The following is a 26265-nucleotide window of genomic DNA, read 5'->3' as shown; positions in this document are numbered from 1 at the left end:
AAAACATGCCCTATTAGAATCTATCCCAATCCAAGCCAAACCCTACTTGATTACATTTAACAGACAATCCTAGTTTTATTTGACTAACAGATCCAGCTCAGCTCGTGGACGTGTTATTTTTAGATCCAACAGTAACTGCCGTCACCTTCCCCCTCGTCCTTGAAGAGCTCCTCCGTCCCAAACTTGAGGATGTCGTCCAGCTCCTGCTTGGTCATGGAGCCTGCCTTGGATCCCAAACCCGGGCGCACCACTAGGTGGGTCAGCATCATCTTCCTCTTGGCCACCTGGGTGATACGCTCCTCCACGCTGGCTCGCGTCACGAAACGATAAATCATGACCTTGTTGGCCTGTCCGATGCGGTGAGCTCGACTGAAGGCCTGCGAAGGAAGCGATGAGGTAATTCTTTAAAGAGGCAAAGTTTTATGAAGTAGAGATCACTTCGCTTACACGAAAAGCCGACCGAACGGCACCTGAATGTCATTATGAGGATTCCAGTCCGAGTCGAAGATGATGACAGTGTCCGCTGTGGCCAGGTTGATGCCTAAACCTCCGGCTCTGGTGGAGAGCAAGAAGCAAAACTGGCAAGCACCCGGAGCTGGAAACAGAGAGGGCGGAGAGCGTATGTGTGAGAGGGAAATAAACAGGAACACTTGTAGGACAGTGTGTAAAAGAATCACGCAAACATGCTTTACTAAAGTCTGCAGTAGGCAATTTATCAAAGACTGCACTGATATTATCACCTTAAAAAGGGGCTCTATTTTGAACCTTATGTGGCTGTGATAGCTGTAGCTGGAAGTGTTCATGTGTTTGGAAGCAGAAGGGGTGATGCTGTCAGAATGAGCTCATAATTGGCGCGGGTGGATGCGCTCAAAGCTGTGAGCACGGGGCCAAAACATTCGCTCTGTCCTGGAGCTCTTCAGCCTGAATGTTTAGAGCTGAGCCCCACATAGTTCTACTGTTCAATAACACCGATATAATAATCAAACAGAGCAGAACTCAACTAACTTAGCTGGACTACAGGGAGGAAAGGTGAAAATCCCCATTTTCCAAATTGTATGCGTAACACATACAAGGATACATCTTGTTTTACAGGCTACAAGTTGCTTCTTTTTACAGTGAAAAAGTCTGAGCATTTACAGAGTGCAGAAAGCTCATTCCTCCAATACAGCGATTTTATCTACGCTTAAATGCTTTGTGATCTTTGCACACACTCCGATGCACCGGGGCTGAGATCGATCCACCAACCTTCCACCTGAGCTACAGCTGCCATAAACGAATCGCTGATGCAGGACGATCTTACAGCACGTAACAGTGACTTTGATGAATCTCGGCAGCGTCGCGAGGCATTCATAAAAGACATTCGCACCTGCCTTCACACCTGTGGGCAATTTAGCGTTACCAATTAACCTATCATGACTACCTGCATGCCTTTGGACTGTGGGAAGCGGAGAGAACCCACGCAAACATGGGGAGAACATGCAAGAAAGACCCCGGCATGATGGTGGAATTGAACACAGGACCTTCTACTGTGAGGCAACAGTGCTAACCACCGTTCATTACTGCATACATGGATCAGGTTCTGACAGTAAAACAATGTTGTCTTCTACAAATCACTCAGATCAGCTGTTACACATACAATTCATGTTTATCTGGCGGGATAGATGCAAGAATTTAAGTCCTGCACCCCTCCTGAGCGGTCAGATTTATCCCAAGCATGGCTGTCTCTACCTCCGAACCCACACGGTCCCCAGCAATTTCTATAAATATATATATTTTTTTTAATCATACAGATTCTTCTTCTGCTGCCTCTCTGTGATTTAAATTGTCACTGTGTTTCCAGAGAGAAAAACATGAAGAAGACAAGGTGCCAATTTTGCTCATTGGGTGTCACAAGGCTTCTAGTCTAACACCAGGCGCTTTGTTGCTTAATTTCCCCCTTCTTCCCATCCACTCTCCACTATCCAATAAAGGTCACCCCCCCACCACCACAAAAAATAAAATAAAATATCTCAACAAAAAAGTCTTTGACATCATGGGTTTCACTTTGTGTGTGTGTGTGTGTGTGTGTAAATGGTGCTTTTCTACTATATTTGACTGCTTTATACAACATACTTCATTCACTCAGTCACACCCGTTGACACAAGCACTTTTCCACAGCTGCGTGCTTTGTACAGGGAGTGCAGAATTATTAGGCAAATGAGTATTTTGTCCACATCATCCTCTTCATGCATGTTGTCTTACTCCAAGCTGTATAGGCTCGAAAGCCTACTACCAATTAAGCATATTAGGTGATGTGCATCTCTGTAATGAGAAGGGGTGTGGTCTAATGACATCAACACCCTATATCAGGTGTGCATAATTATTAGGCAACGTCCTTTCCTTTGGCAAAATGGGTCAAAAGAAGGACTTGACAGGCTCAGAAAAGTCAAAAATAGTGAGATATCTTGCAGAGGGATGCAGCAGTCTCAAAATTGCAAAGCTTCTGAAGCGTGATCATCGAACAATCAAGCGTTTCATTCAAAATAGTCAACAGGGTCGCAAGAAGCGTGTGGAAAAACCAAGGCGCAAAATAACTGCCCATGAACTGAGAAAAGTCAAGCGTGCAGCTGCCAAGATGCCACTTGCCACCAGTTTGGCCATATTTCAGAGCTGCAACATCACTGGAGTGCCCAAAAGCACAAGGTGTGCAATACTCAGAGACATGCCAAGGTAAGAAAGGCTGAAAGACGACCACCACTGAACAAGACACACAAGCTGAAACGTCAAGACTGGGCCAAGAAATATCTCAAGACTGGTTTTTCTAAGGTTTTATGGACTGATGAAATGAGAGTGAGTCTTGATGGGCCAGATGGATGGGCCCGTGGCTGGATTGGTAAAGGGCAGAGAGCTCCAGTCCGACTCAGACGCCAGCAAGGTGGAGGTGGAGTACTGGTTTGGGCTGGTATCATCAAAGATGAGCTTGTGGGGCCTTTTCGGGTTGAGGATGGAGTCAAGCTCAACTCCCAGTCCTACTGCCAGTTTCTGGAAGACACCTTCTTCAAGCAGTGGTACAGGAAGAAGTCTGCATCCTTCAAGAAAAACATGATTTTCATGCAGGACAATGCTCCATCACACGCGTCCAAGTACTCCACAGCGTGGCTGGCAAGAAAGGGTATAAAAGAAGAAAAACTAATGACATGGCCTCCTTGTTCACCTGATCTGAACCCCATTGAGAACCTGTGGTCCATCATCAAATGTGAGATTTACAAGGAGGGAAAACAGTACACCTCTCTGAACAGTGTCTGGGAGGCTGTGGTTGCTGCTGCACGCAATGTTGATGGTGAACAGATCAAAACACTGACAGAATCCATGGATGGCAGGCTTTTGAGTGTCCTTGCAAAGAAAGGTGGCTATATTGGTCGCTGATTTGTTTTTGTTTTGTTTTTGAATGTCAGAAATGTATATTTGTGAATGTGGAGATGTTATATTGGTTTCACTGGTAAAAATAAATAATTGAAATGGGTATATATTTGTTTTTTGTTAAGTTGCCTAATAATTATGCACAGTAATAGTCACCTGCACACACAGATATCCCCCTAAAATAGCTAAAACTAAAAACAAACTAAAAACTACTTCCAAAAACATTCAGCTTTGATATTAATGAGTTTTTTGGGTTCATTGAGAACATGGTTGTTGTTCAATAATAAAATTATTCCTCAAAAATACAACTTGCCTAATAATTCTGCACTCCCTGTAGAAGTGGTAGGTAACGAAGTACAAATACTTCCTTAATCTACTTAAGTGCAATTTACAGTTGTTTATACTTTACTTTTTTTTTTCGGACTACTTTTTACTTTTACTCCCTGAATTAAAAAAAAAAATTATGTACTTTTTACTCCTTGCATTTTCAAAACAGACTTGTTGCTTTTGCTTTACCCCATTTGGGAGGTATCATTTCTATGATCATCATGCTAAATCTTGCCCTCAGATTCTTCATTTTCTTAAACATTGAATCCCAAAAGTCAAATGAGGAGTTGAGAGTTACCAACAGAATGTTGCTGAAAGTGTTTTCCATATTTCTTCTTGTTATTGTGCAATCAAAGCAACATCATCATCATATGACCCTCGACCTAAATGTAGAGAACCATCTGAATCCTGACGACGAATAAATAAATAAGCACTTTAATGACACGCTTTGTACATTACATTTAAATTAAATTTGACTTAACAGTAGTTTTATTAATAATGTGTAAATTGCATCATTTTAAAATGCAGTATATTGCCTGCACTGTAAAAAGGTTCTGTAAAACCATTATGGCCCCATTAGTGCTGAAGGAGAAGCTACCGAGGGCAGACTCCCTTTAAGAGTGCAGTGGTCCCAGCTTCCACAGGCATGCTTGTTACAGTTGGTTTCAACAAGCTAAAATAAATGTGGCAGAAACACATGACTTCACTGACTACCGCCTGTGTCAGTCTTATACATACAGCCTATTGGTATAACTGTCTCGTATCGTTTTAAAACATTTTAACTTATATTTTAATCAGCAAACTTTCTCGGTTAGTCTGTCGCAGCATTTTTGTTATTTCTGTCAATTTAATGAGTCTTTCTAGAGTACTGCAAGACAGCGTGACACCTACTCATCCTTAGCTGAGCTCACGGTCAGCTTACCGCACTTGATCCTGTGTCTCACCGTTAAAGCGGTCGATGGCTTCTTGCCTCAGCGCTCCCGTGATGCCTCCATCAATTCGCTCGTACTTGTAACCTTCATAATCCAGAAAATCTTCAAGTAAGTCGAGCATTTTAGTCATCTGAAAACGGAGGAGACAGAGAGGTAGAGAGAGACACCGGCATGTGTTTTCATGAATACTTGATTACCCGTGCAGCCGCACAGCTGGAATCACAGCCTGCCGCTGAGCCTTCTGGAGATGTCACGAGACCAATTTAACATCTGCGCAGGGAGATACCCATCTGGTGTTTGCGTGTGCGAATGCGCGCTCGTTTGTGTCTGTGTGAAGACGTACCTGTGAGAAGACCAGCACTCGGTGTCCCTGCTCTTTCAGCTTCCTCAGCATCTTCTGCAACAGGGTCAGTTTCCCAGAGGCCTTAGTGAGGGCTGACCCTTCATAAGCACCGCTGGGTGTTTTCGGGGATTCCTACAAACACAAAGAAGATACAGTATGACACAGGAGCTCTTCCACACATTACCACAGGGTGTCCCTGTTAAGCAATTTGCTATTCATTTAAAGCAAATCTTGGAGTAAATGCTGAAATAATACAGGAAACTTAAGCAGCATTAAATCTACTCTTTCTGTGGATCAAGAATCCCCAAAGACAAAAGTATCCTTTTGTTTCTTCTCACCATTGAGGCAACGGGGAAGAGGTAGGGATGATTGCAGCACTTCTTTAGGTCCATCATGATGTTGAGCAGCGAGACCTGATTTCCTCCGCCTTTCGAGTTTAGAGCTTCAAAGTTTTTGGTCAGAATTAGCTTGTAGTATTTCCTGCATTTAAGAAAATCCAAGAAAAACACAAAATCGTGAAATGATTAGGAGTGTGTCAACACGACGTCAACAACATTAGATGGATCTATTAAATCTTTGAATTCTCGCATTTCACTGAGTCCCACTGACACTGGTGGAGGAATTCCAGGAGCCAGCTGTTCAGTTTTAAGATGCACAGCTGGTTCATTTTTCGCTTTAATGTGGTTGATTGGTGCAGATGTGAACAAAGTAATCGCACATGAGTGAGGACCGAAATAACAACAACAAGGCCATTGGATGAGCGAGCAACTGGTTTATGGTGAAAACGTGATCCAATCTCTAGCCGATCTTGTTGCAGTCAGGTATATTGAATACAAATGTTAGGAATAACTGCTCCGTGTCATTCACTAGTCCAGAACAATGTTGCTCCTGCTCTGAACACATCCGGCCAATAAGAGGACTGAATGTTCTCATGTGGTTTGTAGTGACACATTTTGGTCTCCAAGAAAAGAAACCAAAAGAAAGGAAATCATGGGAAAAATCTAAGAGTTTACAAACTCTTCAGTAAGTATTTGTTGATAATTCTGTATTTCCAGCTTTGTGGGAACACCTCAACTCTACCGAACACCTTTGGGATGAACTAGAAAGAGTCAGCCCGTCTGATCTGACATCAGTGTCTGACCGCCCAAATGCTTTTCTGCATTAACGGACAACAATCCCACAGACAGGCTCCAACATGTACAAAAGCTTCCCAGGAGAGTGCAGAGGGGTACCAACTCCAGATTAATGCCTGGCTCCTGTTGTTTCTACAATGTTTATATAATGTGTAGATCAAGATGAAGTCTTTTTAAAACCTTTTTCTCCCCTCCAACAGACACTTACAAACAACAGAGGATGTATAGACTAACTGTCGCACTTGTACACACAAACACACCCTTTCAGTTGAATCTGACCTTGGTTTTAGGCTACGGAAGATGCTCGTCTAAGTGCTACAAACGTAGATTTGTATCTACATTTGTCAGTGTCATACTTCTGCATAGGGCTCAGCTCCACTCTGACAATCAGCTCGGTCTTGGCGGGCATGTTCTTGAAGACGTCGGCCTTCAGTCTGCGCAACATGTGAGGCCCCAGCAGGTCATGGAGCTTCTTGATCTGGTCCTCCTTGGAAATGTCAGCGAACTCTTCTAGGAAGCCCTCGAGGTTACTGCAAAGAGAGAGAGAAGAAAATCTATCATAGACAATTCTACTGCAACTAGAAATAAGAACAGATGAATTAGTAGAGCTATAAGTACTGTTTACAGGTAATGAGATACGTGTACATAATAGTAACCCCTGTAAACCTAAGCATTAGGCTTTAGACTACTCCAAACACTCAGTTACTATCTTTTCTACTTTTGTGCTGAACAGATATCAGCTTCATTTGCTTCTATGGACGCAACGCTTACAAGCTTTTGTTTGAGGGAGCCAGACGAGGGGCAGCCAATCAGAAGAAAGTGGCCTTTCAAGAGTGTGGCCTCACTCTTTATAATTGCTAGAAAATTGTCAGTGTTTGTTCAAACACCTGACCATTTTATAATTAGTTAAATATTAATTTGCATACATGAGATTTATTTGTATTATACTTCTACACTCTCACAAACACATAAAAACGCATGTGTTAAATATGACACACTTAACAGAGAGTAGGTAAAACAGCTTTTTCCAACAGGGGATGAAGTGAGTGGGCGGCACCAAAAGCTAGAACAGATTCATTATTTTTTAATTAATGACGACTCATGCAAAGCTACTCTTGTAGGACCCCCTTTTAAAATTAGGTGTTCATGTAGTGTGAAGGTGTGTGCTTTACAAAGAAAGAAGTCCTACTTGAAGCGGTTAGGTGTGAGGAAGTTGAGCAGGTGAAACAGCTCCTCCAGGTTGTTCTGTAACGGAGTTCCTGTGAGCAGAAGCTTGTAGTCGATCTTGTAGTCGTTCAGACGCCTGAAGAACTGGAAACACAAATAAGGAAGCTCAGCGTTATTTAACTCTCAGTGGATTTTTCTAAACGCTTCCACATCATTAAAAAACAAACAAACATATTTGACTTAATTTCACATCAGTTTTATTTCTATAGTGCAAACTCACGACAATAGTCGCCTTAAGGTGTTTTATACTGTAAGTAAATATCTTATATTGCATAGATCTTATAATTAGTTGTAATTAAGTCATTATGACATGGACCCCAACTTCCTGAAGAGATACAGCTAATACTTAATCTATTACTCTCATGATAAAGTACATTAAACGACCTATGAAAGTAGTTAAGTACTGTGGGACTAAAGTGTTGCCATTGCATAGTTTGGCCACCAGAGAGAGGTGAAGTGCGTTAATGTGGACTCATATGCAGTAGCTGCTGTACCTTGGACTGGTTGTTCTTAAGGCGGTGAGCTTCATCCACCACCAGACAGGCCCAGTCAATAGACTTCAGCGCCGTTTGGTCGATGGTCACCAGCTCGTAGGAGGTCAGCAGCACGTGGAATTTAATAGGAGCTTCTCGCTGCAGGAGGACAAACAAGGGAGGAAGGATGAGTGGACGCCACTGTCGATATCGTGTTTTCCCGCTACTGCTAACGATCCCTCCTTACCCTCAGTTTGAAGGTCTTCTTTCCTCCCTTGACGGCCGTGTCATCAAAGGAGAACTCGTTCTCTCTGATGATGGCTCGGCTGTCCTTGTCTCCCGTGTACGTCACCACGTAGAAATCGGGGGCCCACATCTCAAACTCCCTCTCCCAGTTGATGATGGTGGACAGTGGAGCGCTGACTAGAAATGGACCCTTAGTGTGACCCTGAAGCGAGCAGAGAGGGAAATCAGTACCGTGTTACACAGCGAGACTTTAAACAACGTTAAAGGAAAAAAGCAGAGATAAGGTCAGCACCTCTTTGAAAAGTGAATAGAGGAAGACGATGGTTTGGATGGTCTTTCCCAGCCCCATCTCGTCCGCCAGGATGGTGTCAGTGCCCTGAGCCCAGGAAAACCGAAGCCAGTTCAAGCCCTCCAGTTGGTACAGATGTAGCGTGCCGCCCGTTGACGTCACAAAGTCTGGCTGCTCCTCGTATTTTATTGTAGGCTGAGGGGAACAAATGAGAAAACGGTGAGGAGATACGACTGGGTTAACTGGAAACTCTAAATTGTCATAGGTGTGAATGTGGGAGTGAATGGCTGTCTCTGTCTGTGTGTTAGCCCTGCAACAGACTGGCGACCTGTCCAGCGTGTACCCCGCCTCTCGCCCTAAGACAGCTAGGATAGGCTCCAGCTCCCCCGTGACCCCGATAAAGGATAAGCGGAAGCGAATGGATGGATGGAAATTCCTTTACATTTCCTGAAAACATCTGGATTACCAAGAAAAAACTAATTTCATTCATCAGTCTTTGTTTATTTTCTGTAAAGGTTTTGACTGAAAGGTCAAATTGTGTCTGTTTGTTTGTATTTTGACTTATTGTGGTTTAATGCGCACAGATTTGTACATGATAAAAAAAATACTGGCGGTCGCCAATGCTACCACTCAGCCTCCTCGTAGTGTTTCCTGTGACTGCGGTATAAATTTGAAAAATCCCACGCAATCACTGGGATTTGAACTCGTCCGAGATTTTTAGCAGATGCACTTATGGTACAGATTTTAAACTCCTATATAACCTACTGAGTTGTCAGATTTACAAACCTCGCCACGCTGAACAATTATGAGGTTATGAATCAGAAACTGTTCAATAATCTACATTTTCAAAGATAGTTTTGAGCAATATTACCAAGAGAGAGGCTTAGATATGCAAAATGAGAAATATTGGAAAGTGTGGTTATTCTCCCATGCTGCATCGGACAGCTTTAGTACAACTATTAGTAAAAATAATCGAAGTCGGTTCACCAGTACTGTGCTTTTATACAATAAAGATCCTTAAATGTGTACAATTTAACACAAAAATAAAGGGAACACATTGTAAGGGAATCCTTACAGTACAGCATATAAAAAATGTAAATCTGAATTGCAGTATGTGATAGTTATTATAAGAAACATTTAATAACTTTATAACAAAAAAGAGTGACTGACTAACAGCAGACAGCAGCTGCACACTTTACAATACTCACATCAGTGAGCGGTGAGCCCGGAGACTCATCTTCACCCTCATCTGAGTTCTTGTTCCTTATCTTCCTGGGTTTGTCTGGGTCCTCCTTCATTATGGCGTCCCTGTTAAACAGCAGCAGAATTATTGCCACGTCGCTCACACTAAGCTGTTCACTCTAGCAGGGATCCGATTCATCAAAGGGAGATGAGACTGCACGTATACGTAGGGCAGGTCTCCGTGAAGCGGCTGAAAAACACCAGCGGACTTGCTTTAACCTCCTAAAACCCGAACTTTTTCATTGCACGAAATTTTAATTTCTCTTTGGGCTGATTGAGACCTGATGAATGTAAAAACAACGAATGATCTTTTTACCTGATGTAGTTTCTGAGAAAAGTTATATCCACATATGAGGAGATTTGCTTTAAATTTCGATAGAACATTATAAAGTCACAATTGATGTGCAAAACTCTTTATTTGGTGTCTGAACACAGCAGCATTTTTCCTGAGTACAAAAACAAAATGAGAAACAGCAGTTGTGCCCCTATGAGCAACATGGTTGCAGGAAGACGTATCCCTGTAACAAAGTCAAGAAAGTAAAAGATTTCAGAGCATGAAACACGAAACATTTCAGGTGGCAGTATAATGTCCTCGTAAGTGGATATCAGGCCTTTGTAGAGCAAAATTTAGTATTGTGGTCTGGACAACCCAAAATGTGATGCCCACATATGTGGATGGTAGGTTTTAGGAGGTTAATAAATGAGAAATACAGCATTAAAAACAAACACCTGTGTTTCCAGTAGCTGGCCTTGTAAATTGCAAAGTCGGGGATATCCATGTCGTCTCTCTCCCATGTACACTGGTCGTAGGCGAGGTCTCGCCACTTGACCAGGTAGTGGTATATCCCCTTCTTATCCACACTAGCAGGGAGACACATGATCACAGTTAGTGGTCCTTCACAAACCTGACCTCTGCGTGCTTGTGTGCACGGCTCTTTACCTGTGATTGATGATCCGGTGAATCATCATCCACTCGGGCTTGATGCCATATCTGTAGTATTTGTCCTCCATGATGGCATACTGGGGGTCTTTGGCCCTCCTCTTCTCGCTCTTTCCAACTCCGTTCTCATCCTCTCCCCCCGAGCCGTAGTCCAAGCTGGGAGGCTCGTCCATGTCCGTCTTCCTCTGGTAGTTTCTATACATGACCGAGTGGAAGATCTCCAGCTGATGAGACAAAGACATTAGTTGGTCAGATGATCATTTTTCAGGTGAGGACGTCCCAGATTTGTGGTTTTCAAAACCATTTTTTTCATTGTTTAGACTTGGAAAAACGTGACCCTCGTCATATATTGTATTCTAAATATGGAGAGCAGTTGTTTATATTTCAGCCACGGTTTGATTTCCATTGTTAGATCTTTTAAATCTGAAGCATTAGAGACTCAACACAGGAGAACAATCTAAAAAATGTAGAAAGCAGTTTTTGCTGTTTTGTTTCATAAATCTGGTGAATACAAAAATGCTGAGTAAACACTGCAAATGACATGGTGAGTGCAGTTTTTAAAGTAGAAAGGAAATTTAAAGGAATAATAATCTTTAGTGATGGTGGTGATGTACGCTCATTTACAAATACCAGCTGTAAAAACAGTCGCTAAAATATGTGTAAACAGTAGGACCGCCCTGTGAATAAAGCTTCCAAGGATCAGTTTAAGATTCTTGGGGTCGAGCATTTGCTTATGCAGATAATCGAATGCGCTGCACTCGTGGTTCGCCTGATAGCGCCCATTCTGTCCCCTTTAAGACGCCTGTGTGTGAAGTAGGTCCCTTGTTGAGGGAAGAGTGTGCGAGAAGCGGCTGCAGCCACAGAGATGATTAAGCAACAGTTACACATGATATACATAGTTTCAGTGTAACAGCAATCCAAACAAGGTCCTATAAAGGGCCGTTTGTGGGTGGTCTGGTGTGGGCTTTCTCTTTCATACTTCTCCTCCAGGGTGGACAAGCAAAAGTTATTTTTTGTGGTTATTAGCTAATGAGCCAGGCTAGAGTCAAAACACAACTGCATTTTAACCTCTGAAGGACATGTAACAAGTAAAACTCAAACTCTGTAAGTTTAAATATGTCTTTTAACAACAACAAACCAGGCTGACTACCTGAGACGGCTACTTCATTGGTTACACCTTGCTGGGCTGGACCCAGTTTAGCCTTCAGAACGACTTTAATTCTTCACGGCACAGATTCCACAAGGTGCTGGAAGTCCACATCGTGTCTACGTGTCTAAAGGCATAGAGTTGCTGCCATGTGTTGACTTTTTAGATATTTTTGTACTGGTATACCTGATGGCCAGTGTGTGTATAAGAAATATCAGTTATTTTATAGGGAGCAATACTGTGAATTTAATTTAATTACTTTATTTATATTTTTGCTACGGCATGTTGTCAAAGGGATGTACATTAGGCTGCAGGAGCTTGATTAAAAAGACAGATGTGTGCTGTCTGGTTCATTACTCTGACACGTGTGTGGCTAAAAAAAAAGAAGAAGAAGAAATATTTGGACCGAGGAGGGGGAATCCCTAGAAAACAGACTTGCCATTATTTGTAGTTGTGACTTTCAGACTCACCTGCAGCTCAGTGATCCAGGTGCAGTGCCAGTAGGACTGTCCGGTCAGCTTTACAAAGAACTCCCTCTCTGCCCTGCCTTTCATTGGTGGCGGTGGCGGGGCGTCGGGTGGAGCGTCGGGAGCGGGTGGAACAGGAATGGGAGGTGGAGGCTCACCCCATCGCCAGTGGAGGATCTTTTGGACACGTCCCTTGATTGGCGGACACTGGAGCAAAAATGCATTTTTAAAATCACATCAGTTTATTTAAGCGAGAAGATGGAAATCTGTGAGGTATAGATTAAAAAAACACTGTGACAAGAGCATCAACTGACCGTGCATCGTGGACACAGCCACTCTCCGTTGGGAATCTCCGGCAACGGCGGGTTCAGACAGTGGATGTGGTAGGAAGACGTACAGGTGTCGCAGCACAACAGCTCACCTCCGTCTTTACACACCCGACAGAACTCCATGTGGTCGTCATCTTCCTCCTCCGCCCCAGTGGCGACCCTCACGCCGACCTCTGATATCACTCTGTCCTCGCTGTCCTCCTCAAAATCCTCAAAGTCTTCGTCTTTTGCTTCCCACTGGATTCCCTCTTTTTCCTGAAAGAAAGCGAGAGAAAACAAAACTGTTAAACTGAGGAACATCCTGAACACATGAAGTAAAAGGAGCTTTCAACAACCACAAGATGCTTATTGAGAATTTTGTGGTTACATATTAATGACTCACAGAAAGAAATTAAGCTGCTAATGTTGCCAGCTGTTCATTGCACTGAGAGTCCGGGCTCCCATTGACTCTTTTAGCCTTAAGTGGGAATATGATTGTGAGACATAAGATAAGCGGGAGAAGGACCTTTGCTGGAGCTGCTCAGGTGCTGTTTTAAGTAGGCCTCCGTGACTGTGAAGGATGGAGTTTGTGAAAAATAGACCACTGCTCCAAGTGAGCCTATTCTGGGTGAATAAAGGTTAAAAAAAGAAATACCTGATTTATGTAACAGCTGCAGTATGTAACCCATATTTGGGGTCTACTATCCCTGTGCAACACTGACAGTTAAAGTAAATGTCTGCTATCTCAGTCACTACAGACCCAAGCTTATATAAAACACAGATTTGGCAACAACTGTACGATATTAAAACCGGCATTTGCCAATTTGTAAATGTAGCCTGGTGACATATAGGGAGCTCACACTCCGGAGGAAAGCAAGCAGCTTTTCGCCTTGCTGTGCAGAATAAAATGAGAATGTGAAATCGTTTATTTGCAAGAACCAGTGACTTTCAAACTGCAGAATGGTTACACGGCATTACAAATCATTGCTTTTTGAATAATGCATACATATTTACAACATGGCATTTGATTTGATTGTTGAAATGTTCACGATTAATGAAGTGGAAATTTTGACTGTGCTATAGCACCTACTCGGGGGAGTCGAAATTTTCCAAAAAAAAAGGACCAGAAAAAATCCCCAACCCTTTCAAAGTGTAAGTATCTCACTAGCACGTCAGCAAACACCTTGAGTGTGACAGTTATACTGCTTTGATACAGCTCTCCTTCAAATTCGATGCCAGTCTACCACTTCTTGGTATTCAGGGATGCTTGACTCAGATAAACCTGACACTTGCGCTGAATAAACAGCAGGTAAAAAGCTTCTTTTCAGCTTCCTGTTTGTCACCAGTGCATGCCCTTTCCCTCTTTTTCTCCGCTCCTCCAGTCAGTTAGCTAAATGACATTTAAGCGCAAGTATCGCTCACTTTGTTCACACTTTCGATATCAATACCAGGTCGTCCCTACAGATAAAAACACGTGACTCATAAAGAAACTAAAAAGCTAAACCAGTCGAAACAATCACATAAAATTCTACACAGTGGATTTAATGCAGCAATTTAGTGAGCACTTTCACAGCACCTTAACTGACTAATCTCAGAGATCTGATACCAAGACTTCGCAGCATCTAGAAATTAGCACTGAGCAATATTTGTGAAATTGCTGAATAGATTACACCCACATTTGGCGACAGTTTTTTGTTGAGGCAGGATGTCTGCACGTAGCCGCTTCCCCGCTCAGATTTCTGATAAGCTTAAAGGGTTTCTACTCATCTGATCCTCCAAGAAAACAAGCTTTAACTAACAATAACAGGTGTTTTTGCTGCTCAGGTAGCCACACAGCTCGGAGATAAGTTGTGGAATAAAAACGATGCAAAGGAGACGGGAAAATAAAAAACTGGAGCAGTTGTACTTACACAATGGGGACAGCTCCACTTGCCCTCGGGGGCCTTGTCCAGCTCAGGCTCAAGGCAGACGAGGTGGTACGCTCGAGGACAGGTGTCGCACAGGATGATCTCCCCGCCCTGCTGACACACCTCACAGTAGTCCTGGTGATCGGTCTCGTAGCCATCCCCTTCCTCTTCACCTGGGAAGGGAGATAATAAGCACAGGGCGAGTTGACAAGCACTGACAAAAGGTCACAAACCATTTCTGTGTTTTTCACCCCAAATAACTGAACTGCTCATTTTTCACTTCCAACTATAACCATGCAGTTTCATGTGTAACTTAAAACAAGTGCAGTCAAATGTGAGAGATGTGCGTGACGTTTTCAAGAACACGGGGTGAAGTTTTAGGTACGTGCTGCATGTTTGAACTTTTTCAGAACTAAAGGAAAAACTGAAAAACGCAAGTGAAACACTTGAAGCTGCTCGGATTTGCAGCACATCTGCACGCTTGTAATGCAGAAGGTTTGCAAATGATCAAGTTTTGGCCTTCTTGGCAAAATGAAATCACGCTACCAGACGTGACAACAGTCAGATTTAGCCTATGGATGCACGTGTAATGAGTTTGGATTAAGTGCAGAGTCTCAGTTTGCATTTGGGGAGTGAAACAAAATAGTGCATTTATCACTGAGAAACTGAAGTCATTTTTGTACACAGTGCCTTCTTTCCATGGCCACAGTGTAATTCACACACACAAAATACACTTGTCTATGAAAAAGGCATGTGTTATATTTTTACGTTATTTCTTCACTAATTCAAAATGTAAAAGGTCTTTCTTTATTCCAATAGTTGCATTTGTCAGCTGTTGATGTGAACTCACAGCATGTGATCAGCACAAGTGAAACAAGTTCAACTTCAAGATTAGAGTCAAACTTATATCAATTTTGGCAATTTAAGAAACTACTAAATGGGAGGTAATAATATGAGGGACTGCTAAATACAATAGATGGTTGCCTAAGCAACTGAGCTCCGCTACATAAGGAGACCTGGACGTCCAGGAAAGACAACAGTTGTGGATGATCATAGGATCCTTTCTATGGTAAAGAAATGTCTGTTCACAACATCCAACTGAGAAAACATATCAGGAAGTAAGCATATCTTAACTTGAGAACAGATTTAATGAAAAACAAACAAACAATAAAACATAAGCTATCCCAGAATATGCAAAGGACCAAATTATGTCTAAAAACCCCTTTCGAGCAGCTCAGGAACAGCATTTTTGGAGACACTAATCTGCCCCAGAATAACAGAAGAAAGAATTGTGAAGGCTGCTCCTTCTGCACATAATCAACATAATCTGTGAAACGCGGTAAAGGCAGTGTGACGAATGGTTACCCGCAGCTTCCAGTGACACTGGGCACTATTGTTTACTGATGATGGGACAGAAAACAGAAGCAGCCACATTAATTCTGAAGTGAACAGAGCTTATTGAAGGTTAACAAGTGGAATCATCTGGAATGGCAGAGCCAATCACCTGATCGCAACCCGATCGAGCACGCATTTCTCATCCTGAACACGCAACTGAAGACAGAGAGACACATTAACAAGTAACTAAAGACAGCTGCATGGGGATGTCCATGCACTCCAGACTACTGAAAATCAACATTTGATTTTTTTTTATGTTTTATGTTTATGCATCTCCAGTTTTGTGTTATAAATAGGAGACTATAAAAAGTCGAATTATTCACTTTGTGCAGTATTTTTGTTCAATCTGCACGCTGTCTCCATTTTAACCAAGCTCCAGTAATATGAATGTTTTGTTAAATAGCTGCTAAAAATATACTCCAAGAGTATACAGACTGTGACTGTATTCATCTGCAGCTGGAAGCACCTTCATCCTCTGCCTATCTTATCCCTCACACGGTTCAGTCATCGCTCCACTGCTGTTAATACTGTTTCCCAGCTCAGGTTCATCCTTTTAAATACACTTTTATCAGCAAAGAGAGAAGATTATTGTCTGAACCAGAAGAGTTGAGCTGCATTATTCCTTTGGATTCCAATAAGCCAAAGTAAACTTAACAGTGGAGCTGTAAGATGGATGTGGACAGGGAGGCTGTACATCATTTATAATTATGTGCTGTACGTATAACAAGCAGGCCGCGCTTACTTTTCTTCTTCTTCTTGGCAGGCCGTCCGCGCTTGTTCTTCTTCACTCGGCCAGAGCTGTCAGAGCGAACCGAGGAGCTGTGAACGCTGGAGTCCTCCTGCTCAGACTCGTCCTCATCCATATCCTCGCTCTAGCAGAGCACGAGAAAGCACGGGGGCAGTGAGTGAAGGGAGGAGAGACAGGTAACAAGAAACAGAGGAAAACAACAGGGAGCGACGCTGTTTTTAACTTCCACCGATTCAGTGTTTCACGAATACTCTAAACTTCACACTCACCGAGCAGCTCTTCTTCCTCTTGGCACTGATAGGTGATAATTTAATACGGATGGGTGCCATCTTTTTAGCTTTGGCTACGGCTGAAGCCTTTTTCTTGTCTGGAACTCGAGGACTTTTACTGCGCTTCTTGTAACCCGGACCTGGACAGACAGCATAACAAAGAAGCTGTATCAGTGAGCTGTATCAGAAAAGGGATAGAGGTAAATGAGAGGTTAGCATTAGTTTACTGCTCTCCATTAGCATGTACAACACATGTGCTTTTTTAAGCATGATGATCAACAACTCAGTGTTAAGTAGTTTAAACAAACAAATAAAACCATTTCTCTGAAAGTGATCAGGAACTAGGATTGAAGTAAAAATTAGTTTCCAAAGAAAGATTTTGAAATACTTTCAGAAAGTACATTTACATAAAAGTCTGGCTCCTTGGAAACAAAATCTAAAGAAATGAGGGGTGGCTCAACATTTTTGCGCAGTTCTGTAAACCTAACATCGGTCAACATCTGCTGTGTTCATCGTGTGCCTCTAAAACATCTCGTTGCCCTGGTCCTAGTACAGGAATGGGAAGACGACAGACCTTTGCCCTCTTTTGTCTTGGCTTTTCTAACAGGTGGAGGCTGAGGTGGCGGTTCAGGTGAGGCGGTCGCTGCAGAGACCTGCTCGGCAACAGCGATGGCAGCGGCAGCAGCCGCCGCCGCCACAGCTGCAGCGTTGCCCTTGAAGGGGTTGTTAGAGCTAAACTCCCTCCACTTGACCCCCAGGATGGTCATCATCTTTGACATGGGGATCTTAGGGTTCTTCTTGGCGATCATCGGCCTAAGAGAGAGCGTTGTGAGAGTGAAACCACATAACCAAAATGAATAAACTTTCACCTCCATCAAGAGAGCCAATCACCAGGTTCATTTGTCAATTAGCTTTCCTACCAGCTGCAGACAAGTTGGCTGAACAGGCGCTGGGCATTACACATTACTTATCAGAGTCAAAGCAGGTATGAGTCAGCCCCAGAGACCGAGGCTCAGGCTGCTGCTGACACAGTGTTACATGTAACACGGGGGCTGCTGTCTCATTTATACAAAGCTGGGATGATAAAGACACAGCTGCCACAGGGGGACAGAAACAAGTAATAGTAGTCAACCCAGGCTACTGGCGTCTGTGCTAACAGACACTTAACAGGAGCTCTTCTTCATTAAGGAGGAAGCAGTGTCACCAAAAAGTATCAAATCGTTTTTGACATTATTATTATTATTATTAAGGTTCGTTTGGTATTAATAGGTTCAATTCCTGTCAATGAAACAGTTTCATTTCCATGTGTTGTAGAATCAACCATATATGGACGTTTATTGATGTTTCTATTGTATCTAACCATCTGTTCTACTGCTTATTTGGGTCCTTGTCCCAGGGGGCAAAAGTCAAACAGAGTTGACTAGATCTCCCCTCTCTCTGTCTCTAGCCACCGCCTACAGATTAGGGACCATAATGAAGCATTTCAGTCATAACATACAATGTCTTCAAGACATCTTGGATCAGGCCTGAGGTCACCAAGCCCAAAATACACCTCACCACGAAAGCCATGAGGCACCTTAACTCAGAGCATCTCCAAGATGAACAAGCTTCTCCTCGAGTTTAGAAATATTTCACAGAAAGCTATTTTCTGTCTGTCAGCTAGACGCCAGGTAGGAACTTTGCCTAGAGGCTCAGCTCTGTCATCACCACAACAGACCAGGTGGGCACCCGTATCACCACAGCTGCTCGGGATCAAGACCCTCAAGCACCTGAACTCTGTAAAAGTTAGCCAGCCAAGCCAAGGACTCCTCACTCTCCTAACCAGCCTCGTCACATGAGCTGAGCAGTTACAGTAAGCTTACTAGCAGATGTAGACACTGTGGGGGAGTAAAGAATAAAAACAACAGGCCATAAGTCTGTGAAGGTTCTCAATCATCCAGGTCATCGTAGTCAAAGGAGCTTGCAAAGAAAAGCGTCTGGACTTCTTTAAGTTGCTTGAAGAAGCTTCTCGGATAAGAGGTGAAACGTCTTCAAGCAACTTAAAGAAGACCAGACGCTTTTCTTTGCAAGCTCCTTTGACAAAAAGCCATAAGCACACTGTCAACATCCACATAGTTAGCAGCAGCACTTCCACTCCCATCAGATCAGCTAACGGGAATCTGACTCCACTCTGCAACTCAAACAGAAGTTAGAATCAAAAGATTTCCACACTGCACCCCTGCAGTGCAAAGTCACAGCGAGTGTGGGGAGCTAATGTCTTTTGAATACAGGCGTAATGACACGACATTTCCAGACAAACGTTCCCACAGGACGTCAGCACTCTTACTTGTCTTTTACCCTTAAAAGCGAGAGAAATTCGAATGTCGAGCACCTTTTTTCCACCTGACGATAGCTCATCAGAAGTGAGTTGTCTGAACCTATTTAACCATCCAGTAAACCTAATCTGTGGAGCCTATTGGGGAAGGTTTAGCTGTCTTGATGTCACCCACCCACGTGAGAACAGAGAGCAGGCCGTACCTCATGAACTGGCTGAAGGCTTTGTAGTTGGTGAGCTCCCTGTAGTCCTCCTCTGTGAAGATGTGATCGACATCCTCCAGGCCCCACTCCCTCGCCAGCTGCGCCGAGGTCTTCTGTTCTAACGGTTGCTGAGAAGAAAGCAGAGCATCAGACCGTGAACAAGGGTGGACTCGTCACCGTTGATCACTGTTGGGGTTTTTGGGAGTCAAGCGAAAACGTCTTTACCTTCGTTGTTTCCTCCTGACTGCTGTCTCGATCCCCATCGTCTTTTTTCTTTTTCTTGGTTTTCTTCTCTTTCCTTTCTTTATGTTTCTTCTTTTTCTTTTTCTCACCAGATCCATAGTCGCTGGCAATGCTGTCCGAGTTCTCGACGTAGTCTCTTTCTCTGTCCGAGTCTCTCTCTACATCACTGTCCTGTGCATGCAGCGAGAGATGAAAAACAAAAAAGGAAGAAGAGCAGTTAAGACGCTGTAATGTGGACGTCAAACTTCCAAAATCCACAGGCCGAGGAAACTCACGATCTTCTTGCGTTTTTTTGCTTTGACAGGTTTCCCTTCCTTGTCTTTCTTTTTTGTGTCCTTCTTCTTCTTCGGCCGGCCTTTCTTCCTCAACGGGACCTCTCTGTCTGATAGCTCTGCCTCTTCCTCTGAGGAGGAAGAGAGAGAGAGAGAGAGGGTTAAGAAAGCGTGGAAGAAAAGACAGCTATCAGAATCAGCTGAACATTAATCTTCTCAAAACGCTCCCCGACAAGCCCGCTAATCCCAGCTGAACATAATTACACATGACAAAGGCTGCACGATAGCCACACAGTGGCATCGCTGACCTCTGACCTTGTCTGAATTGTGACACATGCTAAATTAGATAGTTTGTCAGAGCGCTCTAAGTAGATTTGACAGCCGGTTGCTGCAGCCTGGGGATGTAATTGGTTTATGGCAATGCAAAGGGTGATCATTACCCTTGTTAAAAAGGAAAAAAAAGAAAAACAGAGCCCTGGGGGAGGAAGTGGTGGTGGTGGGGTTGTTGCTGATTATCAATGGATACGTCCTGATGAGTTGAGGGAGGATTTAAATTTATAAAACTTTTATTTCAGGGAAGAAATAGTCTGAAAACCTCAGACAGCTCAGAGGGGACTGAGCCACTGTGCAGCAACTGAAACCAGCTGACATTATGTGGCATAAGACCTGAAAATGTCAGGCCAGTTATTCCCGATTTTACGTGGGAATCATCGCAGCCACGGGGGGGGGGGAGGAATTTAACCTGCAGGCCGACCTGGCTTGCAAATGACAAGAGAAACACAGGAAGACGAGGGCAGATAGCAGCCCGGGCTTCGCGGAGAAAGCAGCAAAGCGTTGAAGCATAACCAAGATATGGCCTGCGGTCTCCGCCAGCAGCTCGTCCCGTTTCACAGGCTGCGATTTGTCGGTTTTTATTGTCTGCCTGCCTTTGTTGGTGCGCGCTCCCCCCACCACCACCAGCAACAGCAGCAGCAACAGCCATCCCCTCACCTCCTCCTCACTCCCACCCCGTCCACCAGCCAACCCCACTTCCCGCGTCTGCGTGCAGCGTTCAGCCGCCGAACGCACGCCGGGGGCGGCAGCGGCACGCACGCGGGGCTCGGTGATTCAGAGGCCGCCGGAGCGGTGAACTGGAACGACTTCTCTCCCGCTCAGGCCCCCTGACCACCGCTGTGACCGCTGCTGGAAACAAGGTCGCGATGGGGTTAAGGTCCTCCCGCCGGGAGGCCTCGACACTAATTTATCTGTCTCGCACTGCGTGACAGCAGGTCCACGGAGCCCTCGAGCTAATTAAGTACAAAAAAGAGCGCAGTGGGATGATTTGTGCAGGCTGCCGTCCTGACACTCGGAGCTCCGAGCTGACTTTTAACTCTGTGCTTCAGTCACATCCAAACCAGAGCTCACAGTACAGCCCACAACGGCAGCTTTCAGCCGTGCATCTGATCTCCACTGTTGCTGTGTGGTTAACCAGCCTCCACTCTCTGCACCCTTCACTTTCACTGCCCCCCCGTGCAAGTTCACTGCCACAGAAACTTCCAGAATGTCATTTAGTCAATCATCGCCTGACGCGATCGATATTTGTATGTTGCTGCTGCTGCGAAAGGGGGGCGGTTAAGAATCAGAATGGGACACAGACACACTAACACCCAGCTCCGAGGCGCCAAACATGCCCGATAATAGACGTTTAATACGGGTAACGACCGAGCAGGTCCTCCGGAGCTGAACGCAGTATGGGTACCTTTTACAAGAAAACGAGCAGCATGCGGGCAGTCCTGTCCTGACCTATCACAGTGACAACCAGGCAGTTTGTGCCTCTCGTCGCGATTTCACACACTCGCCCGGCTCTGTGACTGCATCGTCTCCCCAGACTGCTATCAGATTTATACATAGCCTCCGGCCAAGAGGAGAGTCCATGCTAGCGTGTGTGCCAGTCCTTCAGGGCGACCTCATTACCCCCGCAGACCTCTGCTTTTTAAAAACAATTTGCAAGTCCTGCACGTCCAAGAACCCCACCAATAAAAAAAAGCAAGGGACTATTTTTTTTTCTTTTCAACAACTTTTCACGGCTGTGAAGTGAGATTGCAACGAAGTGAGGGGGGGAGGCAAAGCCACAACAGCGGTGCCAAGTTCAGTTTAAACTTTTGCTGGGGATGCTAGACGCAAAGAGGAAGTGGAGTGAGGACAAAGTGCAAAACACAGCAGAAACACATCAGTAGGTTGTGTGTGTGAGTTTGTGGCGTTTTTGTTGCAAACTGGACTTGTGTTTGCACAGCGCGCTCTCGCAGCTGCAAATATGGCACCTACAGCAACGTATAGCTGCCATAACAGGACAGCAGCCTGAGTGCGGCTGTCTTTTTTTAAGAGGAAGGAAAAAGTGTTAAAGGAGGCTTTCTTTCTTTCTTTTTTGTTGTTGTTGTTGTCTGCGCGCACTCGAGATCTCGCTGCTTTCTACTGTACCGATGTGGACCTGGATGGGATGTGTTGGAGGAGGGGAGGGGGGGATTAAAAGAAAGAAGATCTGCGGGTTTCGGACACTTCCATCACGCGCTTTTCTATCTTATATTTGTGCCTCTAAGAAAAGCAGCAAAAAGCGCGCGTGAGTGTGTGTATTTCTTATTTCGTGTGCGCGCTCCCGACCTGTCCGCCAGTTTCCCGTTTTTTACTGTACCTGGCGCGGCTGGTGTTGCAGTTTCCCGAGGCGCCGCCGGCGAGTTTATGTCGCTTGCGTTCTCGTCCAGGTCCCCGTCGTCGTCTTCTTCATCAAAATCTCCTCCCTCGGAATTAACCACCATGCCCTCGTCTTCCTCACAGGACCGGAGAGGAGAGGACATTATATCCCTGTCATTGGATCCGTCCTTGTATTTAAAAAAAAAAAAAAAAAAGAAGGAGGGAGAAAGAAGAAGGAGAAGAAGAAAGGGGGAGAAAAAGCGCGTTCTTGTCCGATTATATGATATTTATTTAATATTCAAATCGGCTCAGGAAAAAGTGGGGGGCGTTTTGGAATATTTTACACCAAGGCAGAGCAACAAAGATGGCCGCCCTCTTATATTTATTTTTTAACAACCCCCCCAATAAGAAAAAAAAATCCCCTTACATAAAAAATGGCTGACTATATTATTTCAGAACGCACCCCCCTCCTCCTTTCTCTCTCTCTCTCTCTCTCTCTCCTTCTCTCTTTCTCCCTCCGCGCGCCCCCTCCCTCCTCAAAAACGTACACATTGTTACAAGGAGCAAAAAAAAAAGGGGTGTGTGACTGCATGTAAGTTACATTGTTACTTGTTTGTTTCTTTTCTCTCTGACCCCCCCACCTCCCCTCCTCTCTTTTTTTCCCTCTCTCTCGCTCTCTCTTTCTCTATCCCCCCCACCCTCCCCAGCCCCTCAAGTCCGGATCAGTCACGAATCCGACAGACTTGCCTGGTGTCACTGTCACTTGCCAGATCACACGCAACAACTCTCGCTTTCTGCATTGCAGACCCCGACACAAATCTATCAAATATGGCCACCTTATATTCTCCGGAGCCCCCACCGTTGTGCTTCAAAAAAAAAAAAAGAAATTATTTTGGAGCAGCAGCAGTAGGGTTGGGCACGCGCTTGTATATATACGTGTGTGTGTGTGTGCGTGTGTATGAGTGCTGGGGAGGGATTGAGAGAGAGAGAGAGTGAGTGAGAGAGGGGGGTTGGGAAAATCTGCCGCAGCCATGCCCAGACTTACATCAGATTGTATTGCTTAAAAAATTAACTACTTGTGGTGGGGATGGAAACAGGTCGGGGTACGCAAAACCGCGTTTCCACCTCTAGAAAGCACCGCGAGAAACGGCTCCAAGTGCGCACGCCGTCTCTCGCACCGGCGTTTAAAACGGCCACGAGAGATTTTCCGAGCTCTCGCTGTAAAGTCGCGCTCTCGTTAGCGCCGAGCTGTGACAACTGGATGGCAGTAAGGCCATGGGAATGCCTAGACCCCGGCCAGCCCTCGGTGGCTGCCCGGGGGCACTTTTGTTTTGACAAAAGGAATTTTGATTTGCTTTTTTTTTTTTTCCGCATTCAAGCCTCACATAGAAAATCAGGGTCAGGCAGGAAACTGTGACTTCACTAAAGATTCAAATATATGGTTTAAAAAAAGAATTTACATAATATCTTTTTAAAAGGCGCATTATGTTTTAAAATACATCATTCCTATTTCATTTAAAAGAGATATTGAATAAATAATGAACAAATTACACATTTCTTGCAATCGCTTGTTTCCCAGTGAGCCGATATCTAGTAGCAGTAGACCCTTGGTCCCTTTACCTCTTTATATGAGGTAAAGGCCCTACAATAATACAGAAAAAACCTCAACAATCACACTACCCCCATGAGTAAGCACTTGGTGAGAGTGGGAAGGAAAAACTCCCTTTTAACAGGAAGAAACCTCTACCATAACCAGGCTCAGGGAGGGGCAGCCATCTGCTGCGACCACTTGGGGGTGAGGGGAGGAAGACAGGACCAAAGACGCACCGTGGAAGGGTTTTATATGTAGTAACATTTGCTTTTTGTATTTTCAGCCTTTATTTTGAAAGGATAGTGCAGAGACAAGGCAGGGCAAGAGTGGAGGAAATGGCCAGGGGGCAGACTCAGACTGTGCAGCTGCAGCAGCCTTTGGCATACGGGTCACCTGCTCAACCAGCCCACAGTTAAAGGGCCACCCGCCCAGTATTGCCTGAGGTTTGAGCTACCTGAGGAGGCCTTGGGGGGTCAGGCCACACCAAAGTCAAAAGGCCTTTTACACTCCATTCAGTTTGCATGCTGAGCACATGCAAATAAAGAAATGCAAGCATTGTGAATCCAGGCTCACTGTTACCTCAGTGAACCACCTTTCCAGTCTTACTGACCACACATTGTGGTTTACACCATAAGCCACATGTACACACATCGACACACACACACACAGATATGTCATCCACTGTTAAACAACCTAAGGAAGTTTTATATGAAGATAACTGAAATGTTGCAGTGCAAGCACGCCTAAATCTCCCTGAACCTCACCACGATACAACCTTCTCTAACCCTCCTGTTGTCCCAACAGATCTATAAGTGAACGCAGGAGGGGGAAATGTCGAATTATAAAAGTGTCTGAAGCTGAAAGACATCCCGACCACACGGCCGACAACTCAGGCAGCCTAGCCGTTGTGACATCTCGTAAAGCCTCCGCGTCTCCAAGTTCAGCGCTCCGTCTATGCTATCTGTCACTCTGTCAGCTGTGGCTCCCACACCAATAACTGGGTATCGTGTAAACAAGCATTTCAGTTACGCCTCGCCTGCTGAGCACGCTCCTCCTCCTCCTCCTCCTCTCTCTGCTGCTGCTGCAACAGGTGCTCGAGCTGCTTCGGCTCAGCTCGCCCCGCGCCCACAAATGAGAGGAGAGGAATTTAATTAGTGTCTGATCCAAAGGCCACATCTGCCAAGAGAAAGACAGCGCAACGCAAGACAACATGGGCAGAGGAGACATGTCTGTGTGTGTCAGTGCAGGGAAAGTGTATCACAGTGTGTGTGTGTGTGACTGGAGTCCCCCCATCCACCCACCCACTAAGCCTCTGGCCACTGAGGTGTCTGCGGTTGCCAGATTGAGAGGCTGGTGATGTGGAAGCTGTGTGTGTGTGTAGCTTACATACCCTAACCCACACTACCTATGTGTGTGAGTGTGTGAGAGAAGTATCTGTACTCATAACCGTGCATGTTTCTCACTATGCTATTGCAAAAGAAAAAAAAGGGTGAAAGCAGCCAGGGCTCTCATGTGCCGTAGGCCCTGACATACTGCGCTACTCTGCTGTGACTACCCGCCTTCCCCCTCCCCGCCCACCCGCCCGCCGCTACCAACACTCCCCGTGTCCGTTTGGCAGGGAGACATGTCGAGGATGAGAGAGAAAAGCCTCCCCTGGGTGCTGCGCTCCAGCTAACCCAGATTTTATGCAGTGTGACACACAGAGGAAGACACCGGCTCCTGAGCTCCATTCAGAGCTGAGCTGTCTGAACTGAGGCGACCCGGGGAGCAGATAATGCTTAAATAAGAGGCGTGCAGCGGGGGCCAATCCAGCAGGCGCTGGTGTGGGATTGAATTAGCAGCAGAAGAAGTGCTGATCAGTTGAGTTTTGGCTCAGCGTATTCCCTGACCAGTGAAACACTTGTAATAAAGTGATAAAAAGTAAAGGTGGGACACAGTGCTTTTTGGGGTTTAATTGTGCCAGTTAATGGGCTCCAGTTGTGGCCGCCTACATTGAGAGATGATGATTTATGGGAAAGTTTTATCAGAGACATAAGAGGGAGAGGGTGATGAAAAACTCCTGAGCTATCCAACTACATCAAGACTGTAAAGGACATAATCAGCAACATCCACATCCACCAGATAAAGTGTGACACATCGAGGTTTAGGGTTAAGGCTTCTTTGGACAGTAAAAGAAAGTAAAT

The 26265-nt window shown here is 44.8% G+C and overlaps 1 protein-coding gene across 5 annotated transcripts in view; it reads right to left on the bottom strand.

The window, feature by feature from the left end:
- Positions 1–23343, bottom strand: part of chd3 (chromodomain helicase DNA binding protein 3) — a 55734-nt gene extending 32391 nt beyond the window's left edge. For 3 of the 5 annotated variants that reach the window (XM_014334720.2, XM_005925853.3, XM_005925852.3), the window contains exons 1-24: positions 23239–23343; positions 22493–22679; positions 19828–19955; positions 19535–19723; positions 19310–19437; positions 17367–17605; positions 16793–16932; positions 16518–16647; positions 14384–14553; positions 12480–12749; positions 12169–12372; positions 10552–10775; positions 10341–10472; positions 9578–9677; positions 8373–8564; positions 8082–8282; positions 7856–7993; positions 7324–7445; positions 6491–6664; positions 5340–5481; positions 5002–5133; positions 4671–4788; positions 471–595; positions 146–377 (exon numbers count right to left, since the gene is read on the bottom strand). In XM_014334720.2, the coding sequence (XP_014190206.1) occupies positions 146–377; positions 471–595; positions 4671–4788; positions 5002–5133; positions 5340–5481; positions 6491–6664; positions 7324–7445; positions 7856–7993; positions 8082–8282; positions 8373–8564; positions 9578–9677; positions 10341–10472; positions 10552–10775; positions 12169–12372; positions 12480–12749; positions 14384–14553; positions 16518–16647; positions 16793–16932; positions 17367–17605; positions 19310–19437; positions 19535–19723; positions 19828–19955; positions 22493–22655 (3793 nt within the window). In that variant the 5' untranslated portion in view covers positions 22656–22679; positions 23239–23343. Of the gene's footprint in view, positions 1–145; positions 378–470; positions 596–4670; positions 4789–5001; positions 5134–5339; positions 5482–6490; positions 6665–7323; positions 7446–7855; positions 7994–8081; positions 8283–8372; positions 8565–9577; positions 9678–10340; positions 10473–10551; positions 10776–12168; positions 12373–12479; positions 12750–14383; positions 14554–16517; positions 16648–16792; positions 16933–17366; positions 17606–19309; positions 19438–19534; positions 19724–19827; positions 19956–22492; positions 22993–23238 lie in introns of those variants that run through there. The other 2 variants (XM_014334721.2, XM_042222242.1) reach the window with 2 other exon arrangements.
- Between the last annotated feature and the right edge of the window lie 2922 nt (positions 23344–26265).

Source organism: Haplochromis burtoni, unplaced genomic scaffold (assembly GCF_018398535.1).
Source record: "Haplochromis burtoni strain Fernald_Lab_line unplaced genomic scaffold, NCSU_Asbu1 Contig_82, whole genome shotgun sequence".
Taxonomy (NCBI): domain Eukaryota; kingdom Metazoa; phylum Chordata; class Actinopteri; order Cichliformes; family Cichlidae; genus Haplochromis; species Haplochromis burtoni.
This window is presented reverse-complemented; position numbering and strand designations above follow the sequence as displayed.